At 46.3% G+C, this 26,043-nt stretch overlaps 1 protein-coding gene across 8 annotated transcripts in view; it reads left to right on the plus strand.

Annotated features, from left to right (window-relative positions):
- TMEM44 (transmembrane protein 44) overlaps nucleotides 1-8,149 on the plus strand; it is a 47,992-nt gene extending 39,843 nt beyond the window's left edge. For 2 of the 8 annotated variants that reach the window (XR_011249868.1, XR_011249870.1), the window contains 2 exons: nucleotides 7,331-7,510; nucleotides 7,658-8,149. Coding sequence is in view for 6 of the 8 variants with exons in the window: in XM_069557286.1 (XP_069413387.1) it covers nucleotides 335-367; nucleotides 2,912-3,022 (144 nt within the window). In the remaining 2 variants the exon portion in view is untranslated. Of the gene's footprint in view, nucleotides 1-334; nucleotides 368-2,911; nucleotides 3,313-7,330 lie in introns of those variants that run through there. The other 6 variants (XM_069557286.1, XM_069557300.1, XM_069557317.1 and 3 more) reach the window with 3 other exon arrangements.
- Nucleotides 8,150-26,043: the final 17,894 nt, after the last annotated feature.

Consider the following 26,043-nt stretch of genomic DNA (forward strand, 5'->3'; position numbering starts at 1 on the left):
TCTCAGCCATGTGGTTAATAAATGGAATCTTCATTGTTATGTCTAATAATAATAAATCCTAATAATAGTAATTTAAAATCTGTATAGATGATAATCTTTTTCAAGCCCTTCATAATTATCACAATTATCCTAGTGACCATTTAACTAAATTGGAGCCGCTAGTAGCTGCTGCCTTCTTGCTTGCTGAAGTCAGCTGTTCCTTTGCCTCCAGCCCAATGCAGGGCCAGGCTTCTGGCTCAAGGAGCTGATGGGCTGGCGCTGATCTCTGCTCTGCTCCGTGATGGTGGCAAACTCTATTCAACACTTTTTTTCTTTATCTCTTTTTATTCTGCAGCAGAAGTATTGGGAAGCCCTAATCTTGGAGCAGGTATGGACAATTGTGCTCTCTCTTTACTCCAGAAGGGACTTCCTGTGGCTTGATTTCAGTTCCTGTTTTTGTGAGCCCCTCTTAGATGGCTGGGCCCCTGCCAAATTCCTCTAGGGGAAAAAAATCTGAAAATAAGAGGAGAGTCTGAAAGTTGAGGTTCTTTCCAGGCTCTTTCAGTTCAGAGTTCTTTCTGCTTTGTCCAAACCATCTAGTGGGGATTCAGAGAAGATGCATGACCCAAGGAAGAAATGTGCTTGGAACAAAAGTCTCTGAACAGGAGGAAGCCCAGCAGCTCCCTAGTGGCAATGGTGCTGGGAGTGACTGAGAGAGCATAGATCAACATTCCCCCATGTTGTCACTTGGAGACCTTGGCCAGCTGGCTCCTGTCTCCCTGCCATCCTCAACTCCAAGTGACAAACGAGCACATGATTCATGACAGCCACCTGTGCCTGTCACCTCCCAGGATTTTTTTTGTTTTTATGATCAGAGAGTAGATTATCTTCTGCTCAAATTCTCTGCATGCCTGGATTCCAGCGATGTTTTTATTACTTAAAATGACATTTAAAAACACATTATTTGGGGAATTCAGAAGGAAGAGATTTAAAACATTTTTGAAGGTTTTAACCCAGTTTAAAGAGTGCCTCATCAGAGTTTCTGTTTCCTGGCAGCTGAACTGGTCAGGAGTAGCAAGGATAACTCTTAAGAAGACATTTTAGGAGCTGGAGCAGTGGTTCTGATACATCAGGGTGGCTAAGAATCACCCTAGGAGCTTGTTCAAATGCCAAGCCTTAGATCCCAAGCTACAGATGGGGTCAAGGGAGCCTTTTTGATAAGCACCCTGGGCCCTCCTGGTGAGGCTGGTCCAAAACCAGATCTAGCACTTGGGTCTCCGCTTGAAAATTGAATTCACCCAGAAACGCACTGTCCAGTCTCAGAGAACGGACCAGGCCCCTGCTTCCACTGCTAGGCAACTGGGCCTTGGAGGCTGAGGGGCCAGGGAACTCTTTTACTTGACATTTCTGATAATGTCTGGAAGGGATTTGCTTAGAGGTATCCCCCCAAGTCTGCAACCACAGGCAGATGAGAAACCGGCACCAGAAGGGCCTGACACAGCCCCAGACATGGACGAGGGGCTGAGCCGCCCCGAGCAGATCAGCTCGGGCCCTCACCAGCAGGGTGACTGGGACATGAGGCGGCCATTTTAACGCAATGCTATTTCTCATGACCAAGTAGTAGGATCAATTCAGTTATTATCAGTAAATCACGAATTAAATTGGACTCTTTCTGTTCAGAGCTACAATTTGTGTTTTATAACTGGCAGGCTGCAGGCATTGTCTGTCAAGTGACTCAGGGAGCCTTGAGGACCTTGTCCTGACCTTCTAAGGACTGGATTGTTTGATTCATGTTTGAGCAGCTGGAGGAGCATTTTTCTTGAGTGCACATCTACGCCTAGCTCTATTTTCTTGCCCAAATAGATTGTCTAGCCTGGGCTGACACATCCTACATGGCCTTTGCTTGTTGTTTCCTGGGTCTTTTGATACCTCAAATGCAGCCTTGTGACTCAGAATCACCAGTCATAGAAACTCAGAAATGAGAGCTCATGTTATCTAGTTCCTGATTCAGACTCCCAGTTCACACAAGGAGAAATTAAGACCCACAGAAGAGAATTGAGCCTGACCCCCACATACCTCTGTGGCTGGAATCAGTAAGGATTCCCTTGCTTTTGGCCCGCATACAGAGCTTTCTCTCTTATCCATCCTATTAGAACAATAGGAAGACTTTGGTACCGCATCATCAGTACCTGTGTGCTCACCTTTTTTTTTTTTTTTAACCTTTTACCCCTACTCCTGCAAATTTCGGTTTCCCATACTTGTCTGAGTCAGTGATGAAATATTCCCTGGCACTGACCACCACTCTGGATTAGGTTTTAAGTGTTTGTTTTTGATGAGTTAGCTGACCTCAAGTTCAGAAGAAGCACCATATGGGGGGCGGGGGGCAAGGGTAGACTAGTGCCCTACTCTTAAGGGGCTCTGTTATCTACCTGAGGACAAGGTAGACACTCAGGCAAGGGGCAGGACCTCCCATGATCAGCCGCAAACCAGTGATACAAGCAGTACAGAGAAGAGGGTAAGAGCTCAGTGGGTGTCGTGGTAGGCATCTAGGAGGAGGAGAAACTTACCCAGGCCATAAAGAATAGGTTGAGTTTTCCTGGTCTTTTCTGGGAATGAGTCTCGCATAGAGATAGAAATTCTCTGGATAAAGGGAACATGCCTCAGGCTCACTGGAGAAGGACTTGGTGAAGGCAGGGGGAACAGAGAACGGGAGGGGAAGTAGGGCTATCTATTCAGGGTAGCTGTCCATTAATTCCTTGATTTAGAGTTATACTTGCCCTGTTAATCACAGGCCTGGTTAACCTGTCCTTATCTGTTTGTTCTTGTCTGTGCCTGGGCCTTGAGAACCAGGACTGGAGCTGTTGTTGGGGGAACTGTAAGAGATAGGACGGGTCTCGTCCACCAAGGTACCTCTTGTGTCTTCTTTCCACAGTGGGATCCTGAAGATGTAAACCTTGGAGGGAACAAAGACAGCATGGAGACACTCAGATCACAGGCACACAGGTGGTCTGTGAAGCCAGTGGACTTGCCCTCTGATGAGTAACACTTTCTGGAGCCAACTCAGCAGCTCAGAGCCCAAGGTCAAGCATTTGTCAGGAACTGAGCAGGGATCAACCTGCAGGGACAGCCTTGGTAGGAATTAAGCTTCTGCCGAGGCTGCCCATAAAAGTGAGGAACCAGAAGCTGTCATGGAGCTTGGCTGGTCTGCACCACAGCTCAGAATGGAGCTAAGACTTTGGGCCCAGTGGACAGACTTGAACATGCCCAAAGTTTGTTCTAAAGATTTGCAGTTTGTCACAAACCACTCGTGCTTTGATATATAATCTAAAGGACTTTGGGCCCTCTTTTCCTTTTCCCTTTGGAGTCAACCATACTCTGAATATCTGCTGTGAATGAGTTCATCTAACAAGCAGCTAATATGTTTGGATCTCAGCAAAGCCCCATTATGCAAGACTTGGCTAAGCCTAGCGAGCGGTGGGCCCACATTCTGGGTGTCTAGGACACAATGACAAGTTCTGATGGGACCTGGCTACTGCCTTCCAGTAACCCAGTAGAGTTTTCTGCTGAAAGTTGAGAGAGGACTGTTTGATCAACCAAGTGTTTACAAGATCACTGGTATTGCAAAGGCAAGCAAAGCAAATTGCTCTAGGTACGAGGACTTGCTCCAGTGTGGCAAAGTGTGTGCTGGAGCAAGGTCTGCAGGTGAAGGGGACTGTCTGCTTTAGAAGGTAGCTGAAAGCATGCAAAGGATAGAGGCATGGCTGGAGGTGTTAAATTCAAGCACCGAGATCCCCTTGCAGGTTTATTTTGGAGCTAAGGTGGGAGGAACACTAGAATGAATAAATCCTGACTGAGAGAACTATGGTATTTCACCATGGAGCTCAGGGATACATCTGAATCCCAGCACAGCCTCCAAAGTCAGCCACGAGGGGATCTGGGAGAAATGCCAAGAAACGCAGCTCTGCTCTTGGCTGGCCCCTGGCAGCCTGTGTGATTCAGCTGCAGCTGCCCAGCCGCTCCTAAAGGGTAGTGCAAGTCCCACCAGCATGAAAGAGGGGGTGCCTCTGGGAAGCAGTTCGGTTCCACAGGTCTCTGCAGAGATTCTAATCAATTCCCTATGTGACCTGTGAACTAGAAGTGAACCTAAAGCCACCCTATTTATCCAGTTGCTTTGGACCCTGGTTGTCTTATAACGGAGTTTGCTAAAGTTGGTTTTACTTTGTGATCTTAATCACTGAAGCTGTACGTTGATGGAAGATGAAACTTTGAGTTGGGGGCAGAGGTGGGGGCTTAGGAGAACATTCCAGAAGATGAAACCACACAGAAAATTGGAAGCAGAGAAGGGGAGAATGTAGCCAAGGAAAGAAGACTCTGATGTAGCCAGAATGGAAGTAGAGAGAGGGTGAAGAGGCTAGAGAGGAACTGGGAGTTGGTACTTAATTCTATAGCTGACTGGTAGCTACTGGAAGGTAGAATAGGAAGCTGACTGGCATGCCTCAGATCAATCACAGCTGATTGGTCAGTTTTACATCCCTACAGCCTCAACTTTTCAGGAAGCAGAAATGTACAGTCATGGATAGAGTACCAACTTGGGGAGTGTGTTTAATCTGATTGGTGACAGCAGGGAAGAAAAAGCGTTTATCTTTGGAAAGGTAAAAGGCATGGGATTAGGATGACATCCTTGGAGTTTGCCCTCCCTCCAAGGGGAGACTGGCTTGGACCCAGAAATTGGTTGGATCCTGATTGGAATGTCCATTCATTCAAGAACATCAAGTGATCTTGCTGGCTTTGACCAGCACAAATTGCTTCAGCTGTAGATGTTGACCATCTCTTTAGATCCCATTGTCCCAGTCTCTTTCTTCACAAACCATTTCTTATTATCATTGTCCGAGCTTGTCTCAAAACAGACTCTCAAGTCTCTTCATCCAGAATGAACCTTTAAACTGAGAATTTTGGAAGCAAAGCTTGGTCTCATTGTTTAATGAGAACCTGCCTGTTATTCGAAGCTCTGTAACTCTGGAGCCTTTGTGAAGAAGTGCCAGCCAAAATGCCTTCCTCCTAGTAAGAGGATTCTTGCCCTGGGCCTCTGTTGCAATGCCATCCCTAACTGTCAGTCAGACCAGGATGATAATGGGAGTTAATTGCCCTGAAGAGTTACACATAGCAGTGCAAGGAGGTTACCTACACTAGGGAGAAGCTGGGAGCCAATTGTGTAATCCTCCTCTCCTGCCCATTCATCTGAACATAAGAGATGGTGTAATAGTAGTTGTGCTGCCTATTATCTGCATGGCTTGGAGCCTGTTACTTAAACTTGGTGAACTCTTGGGGTAGACTGAGAATAACAGCTATCTAGAAAGCATGTTGTGAAGAGTAAGTAATATATATGGAATGCATAACACTACTAACACTAGGTGACTCAAAGTAGACATTGAAGAAGGATTAGTTTCCTTCCTCCCTATAATTCCTGGCCACATATGTCCGGAAAGCCAGCTGGTAACCAAAGAATCACACCGTCAGATGGAAGAAACTTCAGAGGCGTGAAGAGCCTGACAACAACTCCAATAAGTGATTAAGTGGTGGTTATCCGACCCCTGCTTAAGCTACTAAAAAAAAAAAAAAAAAAAAATTCACCCATTTTAACCTTCCAAAGAAAGAAATCTGTGATTTAGGGAGAACTGTATCAGTAAAATTTTCTTAAAATCTGTCTAGACCCTGAAGAACCAATCCCCTTATCTCCCCCAGTACTTCAGTATGATGAAGAGATGTATCACATGTTATTGTTACAATGGGGTATGAGCTCCCCCAGAGCCAGGAGAGGCAAGAAGCATGGCTGGGCTCCAGTTCTTAGGTCTGCTTCAGTGAGATCCTTGTCAAGTCATTTCCCTTTCTGGTTACAGTCTCCTCGTCTGTAAAATGAAAGGGCGAATCTCTGTGCCTTTTTCCCTTTTATGAACATGCCAGTGATTCTTTCCTACAGAAGACTAACATGCTTGTAAACTCTCAAGAAAGAGGCACTATCAAGAGAAATTTTAGATGCACTTTAAGAATAGGTTTCATTATATAATGTGCACTTCTCTCTGTTTGGATTTTACTATCCGTTTACGATAAAATCCCCCTTATGAGGAGTCCCAAGTTTTGCTGTAATAAGAGATCACAGCATATGACATTAAAAATGTCTGCAGTTTCCTTCCAATACTGAAAAGTCTTAAGTATGAGATATGAATAATATTTTCCACAGTGACAGAAAAAGAACTCTGTATCAATCATTAAGAAAAAGAAAAGCTTTTCTCATGTGATTGCAGCAGGGCTAAGTCCCTATCCTGGGTCAGGGGCACTCGCCCCATTCTCACCCTCCACACTGCCTTAGTGGGGCAGCAAGTGGCCTCTACAAGTTGTGACGGAGAGGGAGGCCCCTAGGGGCACCATGAGAAGTGAATCCCAGCTGCTACTTGCCACCTTTCCCTCTGGGATTCTGCCAAACTGCGGCAGCCTGCGATCCATTCAAACCACCGCCCGCCGACTTCCGGGAAGAGAGGGCCTGTGCGGGTTCGGCGCGTGCGCACTGTGCAGCCACCGCCTCACGCGAGTCGCGAATCCTGCACGTGCCGGCCCCTCAGTCCCCGCTGCGTGCGCTTTCCTACCTCACCGCCCCCGCGCCCGGGCCTCGGGGGAACTGCAGAGGACGGCTCCTGGGATGCATTTCACACTGCTTGTTTTGTAACGGGGTAATCACTAGATTACCCTTCTCAAAGTATTTGAGATTGTTCAGCATCCTTTAGGGTGTACTGCAGAGCAGACTCTGTTTTTAAATATATTTAAAATACGTTTTAGGCTTTTTTTTTTTTTTAATAGAGCAGGTACACGGTTTTAAAAAAGAGAATCAGATTGTAACAAAAAGCTTGTAAAGGAAAACATCAGTGCCCTGCTCCTCCCCTCTGCCCTCAGTGGTCCGCCGATCCACTCTTTTTTTTTTTTTTTTTAAGACTGCTTTGTTTGTTCTAGCAGTTTTCTCCTTTAGGTTTGATTTCAAACGTGCTTTCCAGCCGTAAGTTTCCAAGATTATACTGTTTTTGTTTTGTTTTTCTTGGCTAGATTCTCTCCAACTTCCAGTAAGTACAAGCTAATGAGACACCACGGTGTGTTGAGAACTGTTTGTCAAAACTGTCTTTACATCCTGCTTGTTGCTGTGGAATCCTTCGTGCCAGGGCCCTTTCCTCTTGCTGTTTTTCCTGATCTAGCTTTCAGCTTCTAAGTCCTGCCCACAACAGGTTGCATCTGCTCTCAGAGCAGCCTAGCTAGGCCTGTCTCTGCTCTGGACTTGACCTTGACCATCCTTTTATCTCTGCTGCAGGTGTCCTAGTACTTGGAGCATCACCAGTGCAAGTCTCAGAGATTTTCTAAACCCACAACCGGAAAAAGGGCTCTCCTACACTGCAGCTGCCACTGTCTTACCCAAGGACAGCCTGACCATGTGTGAGAAGAGCTGTACCATAGGCCTTTCCTTCTGACCAGCAAGTGCACTATGGAATATGTATGTCCTAAAGCTCTGATGTGTGTGGTATCTGTTCAAATAATAGGCTCTTAGGCTCCACCCTACTGATGTCCTAGGTCTGGACAGGGCCTGGGAATCTTTGGGGGCTTGTTTTTTGTTCATTTGTTTTTGTTTGCTTGTTTGCAGCACTGAGGTATGCAGGATCTTAGTTCTACCAGACATGGAGCCCCTGCATGGAGGTACAGAGTCTTAACCACTGGACCACCAGGGAAGTCCCAGGGTCTGGGAATCTTTAACAAGCTCCTCAAGTGATCCTTTGAGAACATTGCCCTAAGGAAATTACTTTTAAAGCCTTTCTGTTTGTGTGAGATGTTTTCATAAATGTATTTAGAACAGGTGCAAAAGTGATAAAGCCTCAAAACCCCACTTGTTTGGAAAGATTAAACATTATACTTTCATGAACAAATGCTATTTGGGTATTAGACCTAGAAGACCACAGAGGAACAGATCTGAATTACTGAAGAAAGTTATGAATACCTATATGCTCCCCCAAATAACATTCATGTAAACATTAGAAGAGGGGAAGCTTATAAGTAACCATGTATTGTGCATGTATTTTCATTTTGCTCTCTGTGTGGATGTAGAAATTATATTTTCATTATACTTTTCAGTATTTTATACCTTTTTCATAATGAGCATTTTTGGGGGGTTAAAACAAAGTGATCCATCATAATAATATTTGACAGGTAAGGACCTCAATAATTGCTAAGAATTCATGAGAAGATATTCACAGGGTCACAAAGTACCTCTTGTGTATGAAAATTTAGTTAACTATCAACCTAAGAAGAAAAAAAAGGAATTTTATTTGAACCAAACTGAAGATTATAACCCAGGAAACATTCTCAGAAAGCTCTGAGAGCTATTCTGTTAGAAGTCATTCTTTTTTTTATTTTTTTTATTTTCAAGAAGTTTAATCCCAAACTTGAACCCCCCTCCCACCTCCCTCCCCATAACATCTCCCTGGGTCATCACCGTGCACCAGCCCCAAGCATGCTGTATCCTGCGTCGGACATAGACTGGCGATTCAATTCTTACATGATAGTATACCTGTTACAATGCCATTCTCCCAAATCATCCCACCCAGAAGTCATTCTTAAGACAAAGGACAGTAAATACATCGAAATGACATACTAGTGTTTTACATAAAGTTCACCAAGGTTATGTAGTCCAGGTAAACGTGTGCAAAGTGGGCTTAAAGTCAGCACGACCCACTACAGAATTGGGAAAAAGTGCTAATCTTCAAGGAATTTACATGACTAGTGTTGGAAACAAGGGTAAAAGTGACCTTTACAGTTAAGAGGCACTCCTATCACTGAGAAGTTCTGGTGTATGTGTATTGCAGATACTCACTGCCCATTAAGGAGAGGGAGGAGTTGCAACTGGATGCAGAGAGAGGATTTTATGTTTAAGTTTTCTTGTCCTGTCTTAAAAGATAGATTTTATTTCATCACACCCTGCTAATTACTTTATTACTTACAAATGGAAATAGATTCCTGTACAATGATGAAATCTGCATATTACTGTGGGGGTGATGTGAGGATATCACCTTAACCAAGATATGAAGTTCACATTACCAAGATCGAGGACATTGGAGTGTGTGCTGCATATTAGCTAACATTATTATTTCATTTTCTTGGGAGTGATAATAGTATTATGGTTGTGTAGGAGAACCCCCTATTCTTCAGATAGACATGCCAGCTATTTAGGAGAGAAGCATCATAATTTGGCCACTTTGAAATGGTCAGACAAAAAGAAGTATGTATTGTTCAGCTATATATGAAAGCTAAAACAAACGTGATGAAATGGGGTCAACTGATGAATCCAGGTGAATAGTATAAGCATGTGCATCATATCATTCTTGCAACTTTTCTGTAGGTTGGAAGTTTTTCAGAGTAAAATTTGAGGGTGGAAGTGCAGGAGTGAAGACTCTCACAGTCAGCTTCACCAAGAAGTGGCTCTCCATCACCCTTGCCTGTAGAGGACCCTGACATTCTAGGGCTCTGTGAAGGAAACTGCTGGATTACTAGGGACTGCTGTTCAAGCAGCTTCCCTGTGCAGCTGGCTTCTGAGCTAGCTGATTGTGGGATGATATCAGGCCATAAAGGGGGAACAGATTCCAGTTTATCTGGTACTGAGAGAAAAATAGGCCCTGTATCTTAGACAGCCCTGATAAGGCACCTCCATGGATATGAGTAATTGTCAGACCCAGGGGATGAACCAGGGCTGAGAAAGCTGAACAATGGAAAGCCGGGAGCACGGTGACAAGGAAATTCTTCCCCTGAATTGCCTTTTCCTATTGAGATAAGATAGTATGCAATAAAGCGCCAGACTCAGAAGTGCTGCCACCAGTCCCAGTGGGAGTGGCTGGCACTGAGCCTGAGCGGCAGCACGTGTGAGCCTGGTTCTTTCAGCACCTGGGTGGTCCCTCAAGGGCTTGCTCTGGCCTGCTGCGAAGTCAGTGACCTCAGACCCAGAAGGCCTGGGGGCAAGTCCTGATTCCACCACTCGCCAGCTCAGGAACCGATTCTCTTATTCTTGTTTGCACACACAGACACAGAAATATTTCCTTTTCTCCCGTCTGCCTTACTGATAGGTTGCAAAACCCAAGAACAAACCATGAAAGGGTTTTTCAACTCCCAAAGGCCATCAAACTGTCAGTCATTATCATGACTCCTAAGCATGAAGCAGTTAGTTTTGTAGCTTTCCCTCCTCTTCAGGCCAAACTCACCTGGATGTCTTATTGTGCTGGTTTCCACTGTCCAACAATGTGAATCAGTCATATTCATATATTCCCCTCCCTCCTGAGCCTCCTTCCCACCCTTGAGTACATTTTTATTATGAGATTGTATGAGTAAAACCTTTCAAACTTCTAAGGAGGCAGGATGGAGATGCTTTGAGATGCTCTTAACTTCTCCTGAACAGGCAGAGTGGCTGAGGATGTTGCCCCTTTGATATACCGTAACTGGGAAATAAATCCCCATGGGCAAGCTGTGACTCATCCACATTGTTCCGGCAGAGTCGCTGTCACAGCTGAGCGAGCATGGGCGGCCCTCTCTCAGAGTGCCACACAGGAGGGCCTCTACTCAGTCCTGGATGTCAGCCTTGGCATCTCAGGGGCAGCAGAGCAGTGGACAGAGTGGAAAGGGAGCCGTGCCTTTGGCTGATCTTCAGGAGGAGAGGATTGAGCTGGTGCAAGGAAGAACTTGCCTTTGGTTCTGTCCCAGCTGCAGTGGAGGCCAGGAGTTCCCTGGTACTAAAGTTATCCCGCACAGCTCCATCACCCCTTCTCTGAAGTGTTTTGGGGAAGGGGCATTACTGACTAGAGATTGATCAGATGATATTCCAGGGCTCTTCCAACTTTAAGAATCTAAGCTACTTTTGACTAGCAAGGAATTTGGATTATACCATCCTCTGCTTATTGGTCATGTGACCTTGAACATATTAATTAACTTTCTTTCCCTTTTTTTGTTGTTGCGCCATGTGGCATGCAGGATCTCAGTTCTCCAACCAGGGATTGAACTCTGGTCCCCTGCATTGAAAGTGCAAAATCCTAACCAGTGGACCTTCAGGGAAATTCCTGTTTTTTAGTTTCCTGATCCTTCATTGCCTCAGATGTAAAATTAGGTTATTAAGATCTACCCTAGTTATCTCCTAGGGTTAGTAGAAGCATCCACACAAGTAAGTCATGCTTCTTGGTGCAATCATAAAATTTGTCCCAGCTCTCTTGACTCTCTGCCCACAGTTCCTGGGTGGCCAGGAGACAGCCTGGACTGGCATATTCCATGGGTCCAAACAGAGGTCACAAATGCTCAAGGGGTCAGCACTAAATACAGTTTCACTGGCCAGCCTCCGTCCTTGCTCAGCACCTGGCCCCTTCTGGCTTCCCCATCCTTCTGTTGTCACCCTTCCCTTCCTCCTTTCTCTTCTGCTCAGTCAGCTAGCACTTCTGAGAGAGGACTATGTCCAGACAACCTGCTGGGCCAGGGAGCATGTGAAAATTACCCAGTCCTGCCAGCATGTCTTGCCTGGTGTAGGGGGAACTCAGAAGGAGGGTTGTGCTGGGGCTCCCAGGGTGCAAGCCTTTGTGGGAGCAAGGCCAGGAGGGCCAGCTGGACAGGAGAAGTGGTCACCAAGAATAAGACATTTGAGACTGTCTTTCAACAGACTGGTTTCCAAGCACAGAAGGACAGCAGAGGGCATGAGCGCAGAGCACGTGGTTGTGAGCGTTGGACCTTCTTGGCTTGGCTTCTCTGCCCCCAGTCTTTAGCCAGCTCCTTCCCTCTAGTCAGCTCCCACCTGCAGCTTCCTTCTAAGCAAGAGGATTTGGAAACTAGAAGCAGTTCCTGGAAACACTGCTGCTGGGTCATTGAGGGTGTAAAATACTGCTGTGAAATAAAGGCAGTAATTCTCAGCCCTGACTGCACGCCAGCATCACCTGTGGTTTGTTTTTGGTTTTGTTTTCAATTCACATTTCCTGGCTCCACCCTGTACCTACTCTCATTCAGTAAATCTGGGGCAGGATTCCTGAAATACCTCCTCCTGCTTGGAGGTAGAAATATTGTCTCACTTTTGTTTTTCCAGTTCCCCTCTAAAGACTCCACTTGTTTTATTGCAGGAGGCCTAGGATCCCCTAATGAAGAGTCTCACTTAACTACAGTTTTCTAAGAATCCTAAAGGCTCAGAAGTTCCAAAAAACAGAGGAACCATGGTGAGATTAGGTGGGATTAGTCTGGCCTTCATTCCCAGAGTGGGAGAGAATAATGATGAGCAGTCCACTAATAAATCTTCTGTGAAAGGGGAATAAAACCAGCTCCTACCTCATAAGATAGTGGTGAGCACAGAGAAGATAATAGCATGTAGTAGGCACTCGGGAAACAGTGGCTGCTGTTACGGAGGCAGCGAGGCCTGTCTGGGAGTTAAGGATGTGAGCTCTGGAGCCAGACTGCCTGGTTCACAGCCTGCTGGCTACACTCATATAACCTCCGTGCCTCAATTTCCTTTTCTTTACAAAAGGGTGATAACTCCCTCACAGAGTTGTTATTAAAGGAATGAATAAGGGCTTGGCACTTAGATCGGTGCTGGTCTAACCAACCAAAGGAATATTAGCGTATATCACGACTTGTGCTGTGACTGCTAGCGGCCTCATGGTGTCACTATTGGACACTGGTCCTGCCGCCTCTTCAGCTGGTGCCTGCAATGCTCTCTGCAGCTTTGCAGGCCCAGCCCTAGCCCTCGGAGAAGGAACCACTGCCCACCACCCACCGCCCCACCCACCACCCCCCACTAACTGTGCTCTCCTAATACAGCAGTTGGCCTCCACAGCCTCCTCGCAGGACACCAGCTGGCTCCACAATGCTGAGTCAGACCTGGTTCCAAATTGCCCTATCTCCTTCCCTGCAATGATCTATCCGAGGGTTCGAGGCTTCTTTGACCATCTTGGAACCTAAAGCATCTGAGCACATCCCTTTCCCTAAGAAGGCTAGTCTTAAGTCATCTGGGCAAGTCATGGGGTTCCCATGCCCCTCTTTGCTCAGAAGGCTGTCTGTCCTCTGTGGCTCCAAATGACTGGTCCTCATTAGGGAGATTCCCGAACAGATTAGCAGGTACTAACACGTAACCTTCTGATGAAACCACTGCCAGGGTTTATAAAGCCCTTTTCTTGTTTTTTAGAGAAGAGAGGAGAATCTCCCCCTGACATACACACATCTACCCTCTGCTTAGAAATCATATGTAATTGTTTTAAAACTCTACACATGATTCTGATCTGCTGTCAGGGTTAAGAATCACTAAAGTAAGAAGACAGAGACCTAATGATTGTTAGAACTCACCTGTGCCAGTGGGAGGCTGGGGGCTTACTCCCTGAAGCCTGCCACCCCACAGAACATTTCAATCCGAGAATGCCAGAGCTAAATCTGTCCCCAAGGTCAGCTGGCTGAATGATTCCCAAACTTAGTGCAGCAGAATCACCAGGGCGTGCCCATCACACAGATCCTCAAGTTTTAAAATTCAGGAGATCTGGGGGTGGGAGGGGGAAAGGAGTCTCAAATCCTCGTGAGATGCCCAGGAAGGGATCTATGGGGAGGGTGTGAGCAAAGAGGGTAGAAGGCTGCCCACACAGTGGTGCCTAGGCAGGGGCTTATGTGAGGCAAGGGGGCTTCTCAGGAAGGCTGAGACAGGAAGGAGTTGTCATCTGTGCACTTCTCAGCGTTAAAACTCAAATCTCTTGCCAAATAATATAGCCCCTATCTGGCTATCAGGGCATATTTTTCAGATGAAAGAAAATATATGTCCAAAGCAGGAATACCAGTATCAGAACCCTCCGTGGGAGCGGAGGTGAACCCCTGGGAACACAAGCTGGGAAGACAATTGCTGCCACTGGTCAGTGAGGAAAGCCTCGAACTCCGATGACCTCATGGCTCTTTTCTGTCGCCGGTGACTGGACACACCCTTCCCCTCTGCCCACCTCCACCCACAAGCATATCAGACAGATGACCGCATGAGCCCAGGGGAAAAGTGTTCCCGTCGATAACACGACATTCTCATGTGCTGCTGCCGCCACTGGCCTCATCTCCCAAATGTCCCATGATGTCAAGCTGAGCAAGCCTGGCTGAGGTCAACAAGAGCGCTCTTTCTCCCCGGAGACGCAGGAATGTTTGAAAAGTTGTCTAAGGGCAAATGCCTGGTTGTGCCTTGATTTTTTTCCTGCAAAAACTTTAGCTCTGACAATTCGAGTCACTTTTGCCCCCTGGCTCACTGTGCCTGGTTTTGTTTCTCTGAGCAGTGCTCATTGTGAGAAGTAAAATTGCTCCAGAGGCGTCAGGGAGGCAGCCTGTCCAGCCGTGAGGTAAGTGATTGCCCAATCAAATGAGGCTCACATGCTCATGGCCTCTGGATTCCACCCCTCCCAAGGAATCTTTCCCTCTCTCTCCGAATGCTGTAAGTGATCCCAAGGTGTCACCCTAACCCCAAAGAACTCAGTTAGTGATAAAGAAGTCAGGGGGCCAGAGCCTCCTGGGTATCACTATTTCCATCAAAATACCAGAGGATCTCCCCAAAAAAGTCCTTTCCCCACATTATCAAGCTCTCAAACCTCTCTGAGGGCTCCCCAGCCCTCCCCAGCCTCCTACTTGGCTAAATATTTGGGAGCTGAAACAATAGCCTCACTGAAGCAGTGGTGGGCAATTACTGGAAAGTCATGTGATTGCCAGAATTCAACCAATTTGTCAAAGACCATTTTCCTTTCACTCATCACCTCCCCCACGATAAGATAGGGTCCCCAGAGCACAATAATCCTTTCCTGAGATACAATGTAGAGGCTCCTGAGAAAAGAAACAAAAGCGAGACTAATTTTGGCTTTTCTGGGACTAAAGAAAAGCAGGCAGACAGGCAAGCAGGCCTGGTTCAGCTCAAGGAAGTTGCTCCTTGTTGCCTGCTCCACGGTGTCTGCTTAGGTCACCAGGGAATTTGGAGAACAATGCAGGGGCGGGTGGTGGTGGTGGTGGTGGTGGTGGTGGTGGTGGTGGTGGTGGTGGTGGTGGGATGGAAACTGAGGCCTGGCCCTGGCCACCAGGACAGAAGCCTCGTCCAGGCTCTGAAGAGGTCTGTAGAATGGCAGCCCATGGCTGCAGACTTGGATATTTTTTTAAATTATAAACTCCTTGCTACTCTTCCTCTACTAAATTATTCATGAATTAAGGCTTGGGGATTCCTTACAGACCCAGCCAGTGGTCTTTAGGCTCTTCAGGGCTGTGTGAAAGCCCTAAAGTTGCAGGTGAATGTTGGTCATCATGGGCCCTTTTTTCTGGGACGAGGACCCTTGGCTTTCCTCTGATTCTCAGAGGGATCTGCTGTCCCCAAATGGCGTATCTTTCTTGGCAGGGTGTTCCCCTTTCTCCCACTCCACCCGCAGGCAGAACTCCAGTTCTTTGTGGCAGGGGTGGTCAAATTTCCATGGGCATTAAAATGACCTGGGTATCAAGTTAACATGTAAATTCAAATTCCATAGGTCTGGGTGGGACTCAAGAGTCTGCATTGTTGACAAGCTCTAGGTGATGCGGAGGCTACTGGTCCTGACGCCACACTTTCTAGTCAAAAGAGCCTGGGGGCAAGCCGTCTTTCTTCTTCCAAGACTGGGTCATGGTTGCGGCCTCCTAACTGATCTCCTGTCTACCTTCCCGCTGGCCACAGGAGTGACCTTGATGCACGTTTCTTTCTTTCTTTCTTTTTTTTAACTTTTATTGAAGTGTAGTTGCTTAACAATGTTGTGTGTGTTTCAGGTGTACAGCAAAGTGATTCAGTTCTACAAATACATATGTCCTCTCTTTCAAAGCACATTTCTAGTCATCTTCCTCCCCTTCCTGAAAGCCTCTGTGCCCTCCATCTCTGTTAAATAAAATGCCTCAGAATCCATAAACAAGATGTTGATGATCTTCATTCTATCCTTTCTCCCACTGTATCATCCTCAGTTCAGTTCAGTTCAGTCGCTCAGTCGTCTCCGACTCTTTGCAACCCCATGAATCGCAGCACGCCAGCTAATTCCATCCATGCTGGAATCCCTAAGAGCAAAGACTTGGGAGATGGGGGTGTCATTATTCCTGCCATTTTGTGACCATCTGGTCTCCAGTTTCTTCATGTGTAGAATGGGAATAAAAATACCTACCTCAGGAACTTGCTGGTGGCCCAGTGTCTAAGACCCCATGCTCCCAATGTAGGGAGCCTGGGTTTGATCCCTGCTCAGGAAACTAGATTCCACATTCTGAAACTAATAGTTCACATGCTAAGATTCCACATGCTGCAAAAAAAATCAAAGATCTAGAGTGCCGCAACTAACACCCGGTGAGTGTGTGTGTGTGTGTGTGTGTGTGTGTGTGTGTGTGTGTGGTTAGTCACTTCAGTAGTGTCTGACTCTTTGCAACCCCATGGACTAGTCCTCCAGGCTCCTCTGTCTATGGGATTTTCCAGGTAAGCATACTGGAGTGGGTTGCTATGTCCTCTTCCAGGGGATCTTTCCCATGTAGGAATCAAACCCATGTCTCTTGGATCTCCTGCACTGGCAGGCAAATTCTTTACCACTGAGCCACTTGGGAAGTCCCCTGAAGCCAAATAAGTAAATATTTTTAAAATACCCACTTCATAGAGTTACTATGAGGAACAAATAAGATAGTGTATATAAAACACTTCGCACAGTGCCTACATAGCAAACGCAGTGACTGTTGTGACTTAATCATAATATGTCCAGAGTTTCATTCATCACGTGATTCTCTGCTTGGATTATCCCCCCAGTTCCCCTTTTTTGCCCACATCAAATGCCACCTCTTCCTTAAATCCTTCCTGACACTTCCCCCTCATCACCATTCAATCCTTCATCCAGTTATAACTCTATGGGTGATTTCTTTCTGCCTACTGCAACGCCCAGCCTGGTTTGGGGCCCATATTAATAACAGTCATTTTTAAAAACAGTAAAGTTTTATGAAATTGAATTGTGCTCTAATTTCGTTTTGTTGTCTATGTATAATACATACCTGTAATACTTATTCCTTAGCTACAATAGATAGTCTGTATTATCTTATAACTGGAGAGATTTATTTGGTTATTTCTTCCCCATCCCCCGCAATTAATTTGATCTTCAGTAGTATCCATCACTTCTGTCCTGAAAAGTTGCAGATCTTAAAAGAGTATAGGATTAGCATGGGTCATTACCTTCTGTTGGAATCAATTCACTTAACCAACATTTACTGGCATCTGCCAGTAAATAAATTCTTGTCATGAAGCTGATTGCAACAACAGAAGTGCCTGTAGCCTTCCTTACAGAGGTGTTGGCTCTGGGACAGCTTCTGCCACTCAGGAGAGGACAGGGTCTATGCTGAGACCTCCCTCTGTAAGGGGGAGGACACCCACTGTATGCTTTCAGGGAGCCCATAAATGCAGAGACGCTCCGCAATAGACCCCTTAGGTAAGGACTTCTTGAAGCTCTTTCCCAACCCCCAAATGATTTGGGCTAATTCACTGAAAAATCCGTCCTTTTGAGTATTTGTATGCCCATCCAAGTCTCGATTCCCTAATTATAAAGGTCCTCATTCACACAGTCTTTACAGTTTTCAAAGGTCTTTCACATAACACTAATGAGATTGATCTCTGTCACAGCTCTGAGAGGTAAGCAAGGTTTGTTTCTAGATTCCCGTTCTGAAGTTGCGGGACCAGAAAGCTCAGAGGAATCAACGGATCAACCCAAGGTCTTGTGGCAAGTACTTGAAACTCTCAATACCCATATCCAGACTGATGACTAGAGGCCCAGAAATTCCTTTTATTGTGACGGGATCCCAGGTCTCATAGCTAGGGAAAGTTGGAGCAGGAGAGCAATGCTTAGAGTGCATTTCTTGAAAGAGAGGAGGGGGCCAGGTGAAGTCTCAAGGCCATGGGAGTGTGGGAGACTTCGGGCTAGAGGGAGGGTAGCCCTTCCAGGTGTCAATTACCAGGAGAGAAGACAGCCCTTCAACTGTCCCCCAGACTTTCTCCCTTGCTCTGAACTTTACAGACCACTATTGAACCTGATGGAACCTTCTGGTCTGCTGGGAAAGAGAACGGCCTCAGCCACATGGGCCTAGGCAGGGAGACAACCAACAGGCATCCCTCTTGAAACCAAGCAGAACCCTTCAGGGCCCCTCTAGGTACAAAAGCCCCTCCACTTCCCCTGTTTCTTGTCTGTGGCAAAAGGCTTCAGTCTCCTAGGCTTTCCCTGAATTCAGAAGAGCAGACACAAGCAGTTAGTAATTAGGGTAGCGGAATGCGGAAACAAAGGAGAAGGAGTCAAATGAGAAAAGTAAAGACAATTGTTGCTCCAGAAAACAGAGTCTGAGCTCTTCCTCAAGGGATATACAGAACAATCTGACGTGCATCTTTGAGCTGTTCTACAGGCTCCAACGGCCCCCACCCTGTCAGACAAAGTATGATGGACTACAAACTGAGCATATCGACCCCAGACTGGGTGGAACCAGAAGACTGATGAGTAAGATTCCCCAAGCCACACTGTCACCACCAACCAACCAGAACAAGTCATGGCCCCTGTATCCCTCAGCCCAAATGCTGTCTTTAAAAATCCTCCCCAGACTTCCCTGCTGGTCCTGTGGATAAGACCCCTTAGTTCCTCTGCAGGGAGCATGGGTTCAGTCCCTGGTTGGGATATTCTAGATGCTGCATGGTGTGGCCAAAAAAAAAAAAAAAAAGCAAGGAGTCAAAAACAGTTCCATAAAATAAAGATTTTGGGTCTTTTGAGCCTGAGCCACCCATGCTGCTTGCTTGGGGCCCTGTAAATAAATGCTGTATGTTCCTTCACCACAACCCCATGTCAATAGATTGGCTTTGCTGCATGGTAGGCAAGTGGACCCAAGTTTGGTTTGGTAAAACTTTCAGAAGATATGTGAGTGAAAGTGGGAACAGAGTTTCTTGGTACATGTGACTTTCTATGGCTACTTCCCATCAGTTGTCCCTCAGCATTTTAGCAAAGCTGGATCTAGTTGGGAGTGAGGGGTCCTCTCTCCAGCTTGGTAGCAGCACCTGTGATCAGTGAGTCCATCCAGGGGAAGGTAACTGTTGGTCACTCTCAGTGCAGGGCCCAACTGCCCTCCCATGTGGATAGGGATGCGCCTCCATGGATATTTTTAGAATTGGGTGTGATTTTTATTGAGGAAACCCAAGACTTTCTATACATGGGGAAGGGAGCAATTTTTGTAAATCACTTCTAGGTACTTTTCAAGGATTAGGGGTTCCAAGCTTTGAGGTCCAGTCCTGACTCTGCTGCCAACTAACAGGGTGTCTGGGTCACCACTGGACCTGAGCTTCTCTCCTCTAAGAGCTCTAAATCATGAAAGGTTAAATGCTTCGGCCTTCAAAACACATTGGAATCACCTGTGGAGTTTTTTTAAAAAACAAAAAAAGCTAAACAGGGCCTCATCCTCAGATTCTTATTCATTTGGTTTGGTGACACAGGGAAGTGGTATATATATATATATATATTTTTTTTTTTACAAGTTCCCTCAGGTGACCTATTGCATAGTGACAGTAAAGAAATAGAATGTGTTAATTTCTGAGCTGCTGGGAAGAGCTGGGCAAGAACCTGAGTTCTTGTATCCATCTGGTCAACTTTCCACCATGTATTGCACCAGGTGGCGTTCCAACTTTAGACTCAAGGCTATGAAAGACCAGAGTAGGCAGTACTATACAGAGACCCCCTGGGGAGCATGTGTTCCAGGTACACAGCAAGGCAGAGTGCACAGGTGTGTGAACACACAGGTGTTCAAGCATCCAGCCTCCAAGTCAGTGACCCTGTATTACTGCCACACACCGCTGGTAGAAGCCAGGGGGATTATTGGAGAGAAAGCAAAGTTCTCCCTGTCCCCGTAAGGCTTTCACCTAAGGGTGTTTTGGAGTTCAGTGAGTATTTCCTCATTCCTCCTGCACTTGATAAACAAAGTGGTTCAAGCCCCAGAGAAGCAGTTTGTTACTACCCACAGATGACAAAACTACAGGTGGAAAAGTCGAGACTTGCCCTGGTCACACAGCACAGTAACAGCTGGAGCTGCATCCTAGAAACAGAAGCTCTTATTGTCCTGGAGGAAAATCTCTTCCTTTTTATCATGACCTGGCTGTTGAGAAACAGCAGGTCTTAGCAGGGCAGCTCCATGGAGAACAGAAACACTCCTGCCTGAGGGACTCCCACCCTCTCAAGTCCCAACAAGAAGAGAAAGCATGCCCCAGTCTTCGCTGGGGCTTCAGCTTCAGTGGAGCTGGCAGCTCAGCTCTGCGGCTGTGTTTTGGCACCTCGATATCTCTCACATGTTTATCAAGCCCTTTCACATCTTGTCCACTGGTTTTTCCCGCCCTTCTGTTCAGGCACAAACTCTCTCAGCTGTCCCCAGAGGTTCCCTCTGCATCATTCCATCCGGAAAGACAAAATGACAGGAAAGCACCCATCAGGGGGTGGCGAGGTGATGAGAAGGAAAAACATTAAACTTTCAATTTTCCTGTGGTCAGTCGAACAACCGCTGAGGTGCTCCGGTGTGAAACCATGCTGTGCTGAAGTGGAAACTCTGCTGGCCCCTGCAGAGTGCTGCCCGCCCGTCACCACGCGTGCAGATATGGCGTTCTGTTGACCAAGAGTGAGAAGACCGTTGTAATCCAAATCCAGTATGCCACGAGATTTCTTTTTAGCTCTGCTCAGTGGAGAATCATTTTCGAAGCCCTGCTGTTGTTTCCCTACCCCTTCCCATTTGGCTCTAAATCCATTAGCAGCCGAAGACAACGCGCATCAGGAAACTGGGCAACACAGACATGTAGCCAACAAAGAGTCTGCAGCAAAGCGGCTTTGTGTGCCTTGGCTTTGATGTTCCCAGCTGATGCTTCCCTTTAGGGAAACTTTAAACTCTTTTCCTTTGGAAGGTTATTTGGGCTGATGGGAAATCGGACAGACCAACAACACCATCCACAAAGCCCTGGGCTACAGTGGCCAACACAGTGACGCATCTCTCTCAGTTACCTGCCCTTTAGCTTTCTGTCAGCACTGTTCCTATCTGGCTTTACCTGACCTCACCAAGCCCGGTGTGGTAGCCACCCTCCCAGATGACCCCTAATACCTTCATCTCTTAGTATTCACAACTGTGTAGTCCCCTCACATAATGAAGAGGGCTGATCTATGAGACCAATAAGATTGCAGACCTGATGGGGTGGGGCTTCCCAAAGTGAAGTGTTAATCATTCAGTTGTATCCAATTCTTTGTGATACCATGGACTGTAGCCCACCGGGATCCTCTGTCCATGGGATTCTCCAGGCAAGAATACTGGAGTGGGTAGCCATTCCCTTCTCCAGGGGATCTTCCTGACCCAGGGATTGAATGTGGGTCTCCAGCATTGCAGGTGGATTCTTTACTGTCTGAGCCCTGGGGCTTCCCAAACAAGACTATTAATAAACATTTCAGCTTCCAATTTGGGCCCTTGACTTGCTCACTTGGAGAAGCCAATTGCCACATCATTAAGGACCTTCAAGCAACACCATGGAAAGACCAAGTTGGGATGAACAAACCTCCAGCAAGAACTTGCCAGGCACTTGAATGAACATAGCCTGGAAGCAGATTCTTTAGTTCCCTTAAGCCTTCAGATTCCAGCTTCTCAGCATTTGAGTCTTCAGCAAAGACCCCAGGCAACAGAGATAAGTTGTCTCTGCTGTGTCCTGTCTGAATTCCGGGCCCACAAAAATAATGGAATAATAAGTCATCGCTGTTGTTTTCTAACAGGAAGGTATAGGGGTGATTTGTAAAATCCCTCTCAGCAAAGATTCTGAACTCCGTGTTTTAGGTTGAGGGGAGCCTCAGATCCTTGAAGAGCTCTGTGGGCACTTTTCTCTGTAGGTCAAACACTGCAGTAGGAGCTACAGCCACCACACTGGTGTCCCTAATGCAATGGGGATGATAGGATGCCCAGGGTGGCAGATACCAAGTGACAGTTTCATCACAGAAGATGGGTGTGCTTACCACAATGGACAACTGAGCCGAGGCAGTATTCGCAGCAGTCTGAGTCACAGAGAACTACGACATTTGGCTAGCAAATCATGGTCTCTTTTGGAGAAGAATGAGAGAAAGATTAGCTGTGTAAAACTTTGCACCAGAGCCCTTCTCAAGGGACCTGGCCTCCACTTCATTCAAGAGTTCCTTGGCCTGTAAACTGGCTCAAGTCTGGGAATTGAGTGAAGGTTCATCATGGCTCTGTTTTGGTGGTCTAAGATAAACTACTATTCACTCAATGTAGAATTCCTATGCTTATCCATAGGCAAGGGTCTACGTGGATCCACAGGGTGTGAGCAGTGGTTGGGCTGAATGGGTAAGAACCTGAGAGGTAGGGACAAGAAGGTCCCAGCAAGAAGTCAGTGTATAGCCATCTCTGAATGGGCAAAAGCTGTGAAGATATTTGTAATCCATGTGAACGCTCACCAAAGGGTAACCTCCGCAGAGGTGAGAGTTGGATGGAAGCCCCAGGGCTCAGACAGTAAAGAATCCAGTGGATGGGGTAACACATTCTGTGGCTGCCAGTCAACTTCTTTCTTCAGTCAGTCCTGTCATTGCCTATCAGGTTCATAAACAACGCGGGAATGGTGGCAGGGATGGAGATTATGCATGGACTCAGCTTCTCCTCACCAATACTGACCTGGCTATGACCATTGCTGAGTGCCCAAATTGTCAGCAGCAGAGACCAGTACTGAGATCCTGTTATGATTCTGGAGAGATCAGAGAGCTACTTGGTGACAAACTGATTACACTGGACTGTTTCCATAATGGAAATGCCAGCACTTTGTTCTTATTCAATAGCCACTTAATCTAGACATGGATTTGCCTTCCTGACACACAATGCTTCTGCCCAAATGACCATATGGGGATGTACAGAATAATTTACTCACCATCTCATTACCCCACACCACACTGCTTCTGATCAGGACGTTTACTTTATAGCTCATGAAGTATAGCAATGGGCCTCTGCTCATGGAATTCATTAGCCTTACCATACTCCCCATCATTCTGCATCTGCTGGCTTGATAGAATGTGGGCTGATCTTCTGAAGACTTATCCATAGCACCAGCCGGGTGGCAGTATCTCATGAGGTTGGCGCAGTGTCCTCCAGCAGGCTGTGTAGTCTCTAAATCAGTATCCAATATATGGTACTGTTTCTCCCAGAGCCAGGATTTCTGGGTTCAGGAGTCAGGGGATGGAAACAGGAGTGGCTCCAGTTTCTGACTCCTAATGATCCACTAGCAAAATGTCTGTTGTCTTCCCTTGTGACCTTAGGCTCTACTGGTCTAGAGGGTCTTAGTTCCAAAGGAAGGAAACACAGCAATGATTTGAGCATATTTCACTTTTTCTTGGAACTTCCAAGATTTGAAGATAGGTATTTGAGAGACAAGATGGTCTCCATTATGTATCAACTTGTCTAATTATAGTCCCCAATTATTCAGTCAAGCATTGATCCAGATGTTGCTGTGAAGGTATTTTACAGATATGTTTAAAGTCCATAATCAGTTGACTTTAAGTAAGGGAGATAAGGGTTTCCCTGGTGGCTCAGATGGTAAAGAGTCTACCTGCAATGCAGGAGACCCAGGTTCAGTTCCTGGGTTGGGAAGGTCCCCTGGAGAAGGAAATGTCTACGCACTCCAGTAATCTTGCCTGGACAATCCCATGGACAGAGGAGCCTGGTGAGCTACAGTCCATGGGGTCACAAAGACTCAGACGCAACTGAACAAGTAATCCTTAAGGGAGTTTAACCTAGGTAATCAGTTGGTTTGATCAGTTGAAAGGTCATAAGAACTTCTTCCTTAGAGAATCTGCCCGAGAGTTCAACCTACCTTCCCAGATTGTCTGCAATACGGATTTCAGCTTTGCCCAGCCAGCCCCGACAATTGCATAAGCCAATTCCTTGCAATGAATCTCTTAATATATTAATATACGTCACCTACTTGTTCTTCTCTACTCAAATCCTGGTAGAGACATTAGAAAGCCCTCTCTCCAAAGCCCCTCCCATTCCCCACTTCCCATTCACAGGAGAAACCTAAGAATTAGAATAGTGTGGACTCATTTTCACTTAATGGAAAGGATATTAAAATGAAAATTATAATGAAAATGTAAACCCAAGAAGGCAAAGGGACCTTTGTTCCTCTAGAAAGTGAAAGATTAAAATCATGTTGACCAAAGGAATGTAATATAGACCCATTGAAGCTGAACTGATCATCTAGAAAGTGAAAGCAATGGCAACCCATTCCAGTACTCTTGCCTGGAAAATCCCATGGATGGAGGAGCCTGGTGGCCTGCAGTCCATGGAGTCGTGAAAAGTCGGACATGACTGAGTGACTTCACTTTCACTTTTCACTTTCCACTTTCATGCATTGGAAAAGGAAATGGCAACCCACTCCAGTGTTCTTGCCTGGAGAATCCCAGGGACGACAAAGCCTGGTGGGCTGCCGTCTGTGGGGTTGCACAGAGTCGGACACGACTGAAGCGACTTAGCAGCAGCAGCAGAAAGTGAAAGATTAAAATCACGTTGACCAAAGGAATCTAATGTAGACCCATTGAAGCTTAACTGATCCTTTTGTTTCTGGGTTTTTTTCTTTTTTAATTGAGATACAATTGACACATAACATTGTGTAAGTTTGAGTTGTACAGGTGTTGATTTGATGCATTGATGTGTTGCACTATGACTACCACCTTGGTATCAGTTAACACCTCCATCAAGTCACATAATTACTTTTTTTTTTGTAGCGAGAACAATGAAGATCTGGTCTCTTAGCAACTTTGAAGTTTATAACACAGCATTGTTGACTATAATTACTATGTTGTGCATTAGATCTCCAGGAGAAGGCAATGGCAACCCACTCCAGTACTCTTGCCTGGAAAATCCCATGGACAGAGGAGCCTGGTGGGCTGCAGTCCATGGGGTCGCAAAGAGTCGGACACGACTGAGCAACTTTACTTTCACTTTTTACTTTCATGCATTGGAGAAGGACATGGCAACCCACTCCAGTGTTCTTGCCTGGAGAATCTCAGGGACGGTGGAGCCTGGTGGGCTGTCGTCTATGGGGTCACACAGAGTTGGACACGACTAAAGTGACTTAGCAGCAGCAGCAGCATTAGATCTCCAGGTCATATTTATCTACTAGTTGCAAATTTGTAATCCTTGAGGTCCAAGACGCCTCTGATTTTTTCGTTTGTTTTCCTAACCTGTTTGGAGGAAAGCAAACTGCACTCTGAAATGGGAATCCTCTTTGTTCTGGAAATCCTTCATTTTCATCGCTGGTGCCACCTCTTCTCCATACCCAGAGGCAGAAAGTGGAGAGAAGACAGAGACATGCTGGAGCTATCCAGTTTAGACAGAAGAGGTGACTTGAACACAGGTATTTGACTGAATGGTGGTAATTCAAGAAAATGAGGTTGGGAGATGCAGGGCCTCCGGGGCTTTAAAAAGGAAAGAGGGAATATGAGAAGGGAGAGAAGGCTGATGTTAGGAGAGGAAGGGTCATCCAATCCACACGGTTGTAGGGCAAGGCAGTGAGGCTCCAGACTTCTGTCTGGGGCAAAAGGACAACATTTGAGAAAAGAGATTCAGTGCCAGACTTTCCAAACTTTACATCCATCAGTGGAACTTTGAGTAAAGGACTGCAAAACTGCTCACCCTTGTTGAGATTCTGGTGTCTAAAACAGGAAGCGAGAGAACCACCCCCAACCCCACCTCCAAGATCAGCATCAGAAATTAGAAACACCTGCACTGAGGCTCTCGAAGGGGCAGTGACGGGGACAAAGCATAGTGCCTTTCACATTGCCCTTTGCAGAACCCTGGGTGGAAGGCACAGGGTGGCATAATTCAGTTCTGCCAAAAAATACCTTTTAAGTGCTCTTTCTGAATAAAGGGAAATGGTCTGCCTTGGAAGGAAGGGAGCTTCTTGCTTCTAACGGTATTAGTAGATACAGATGACCACCTAATATG

The sequence above is a fragment of the Ovis canadensis genome, chromosome 1, assembly GCF_042477335.2.
Source record: "Ovis canadensis isolate MfBH-ARS-UI-01 breed Bighorn chromosome 1, ARS-UI_OviCan_v2, whole genome shotgun sequence".
Taxonomy (NCBI): domain Eukaryota; kingdom Metazoa; phylum Chordata; class Mammalia; order Artiodactyla; family Bovidae; genus Ovis; species Ovis canadensis.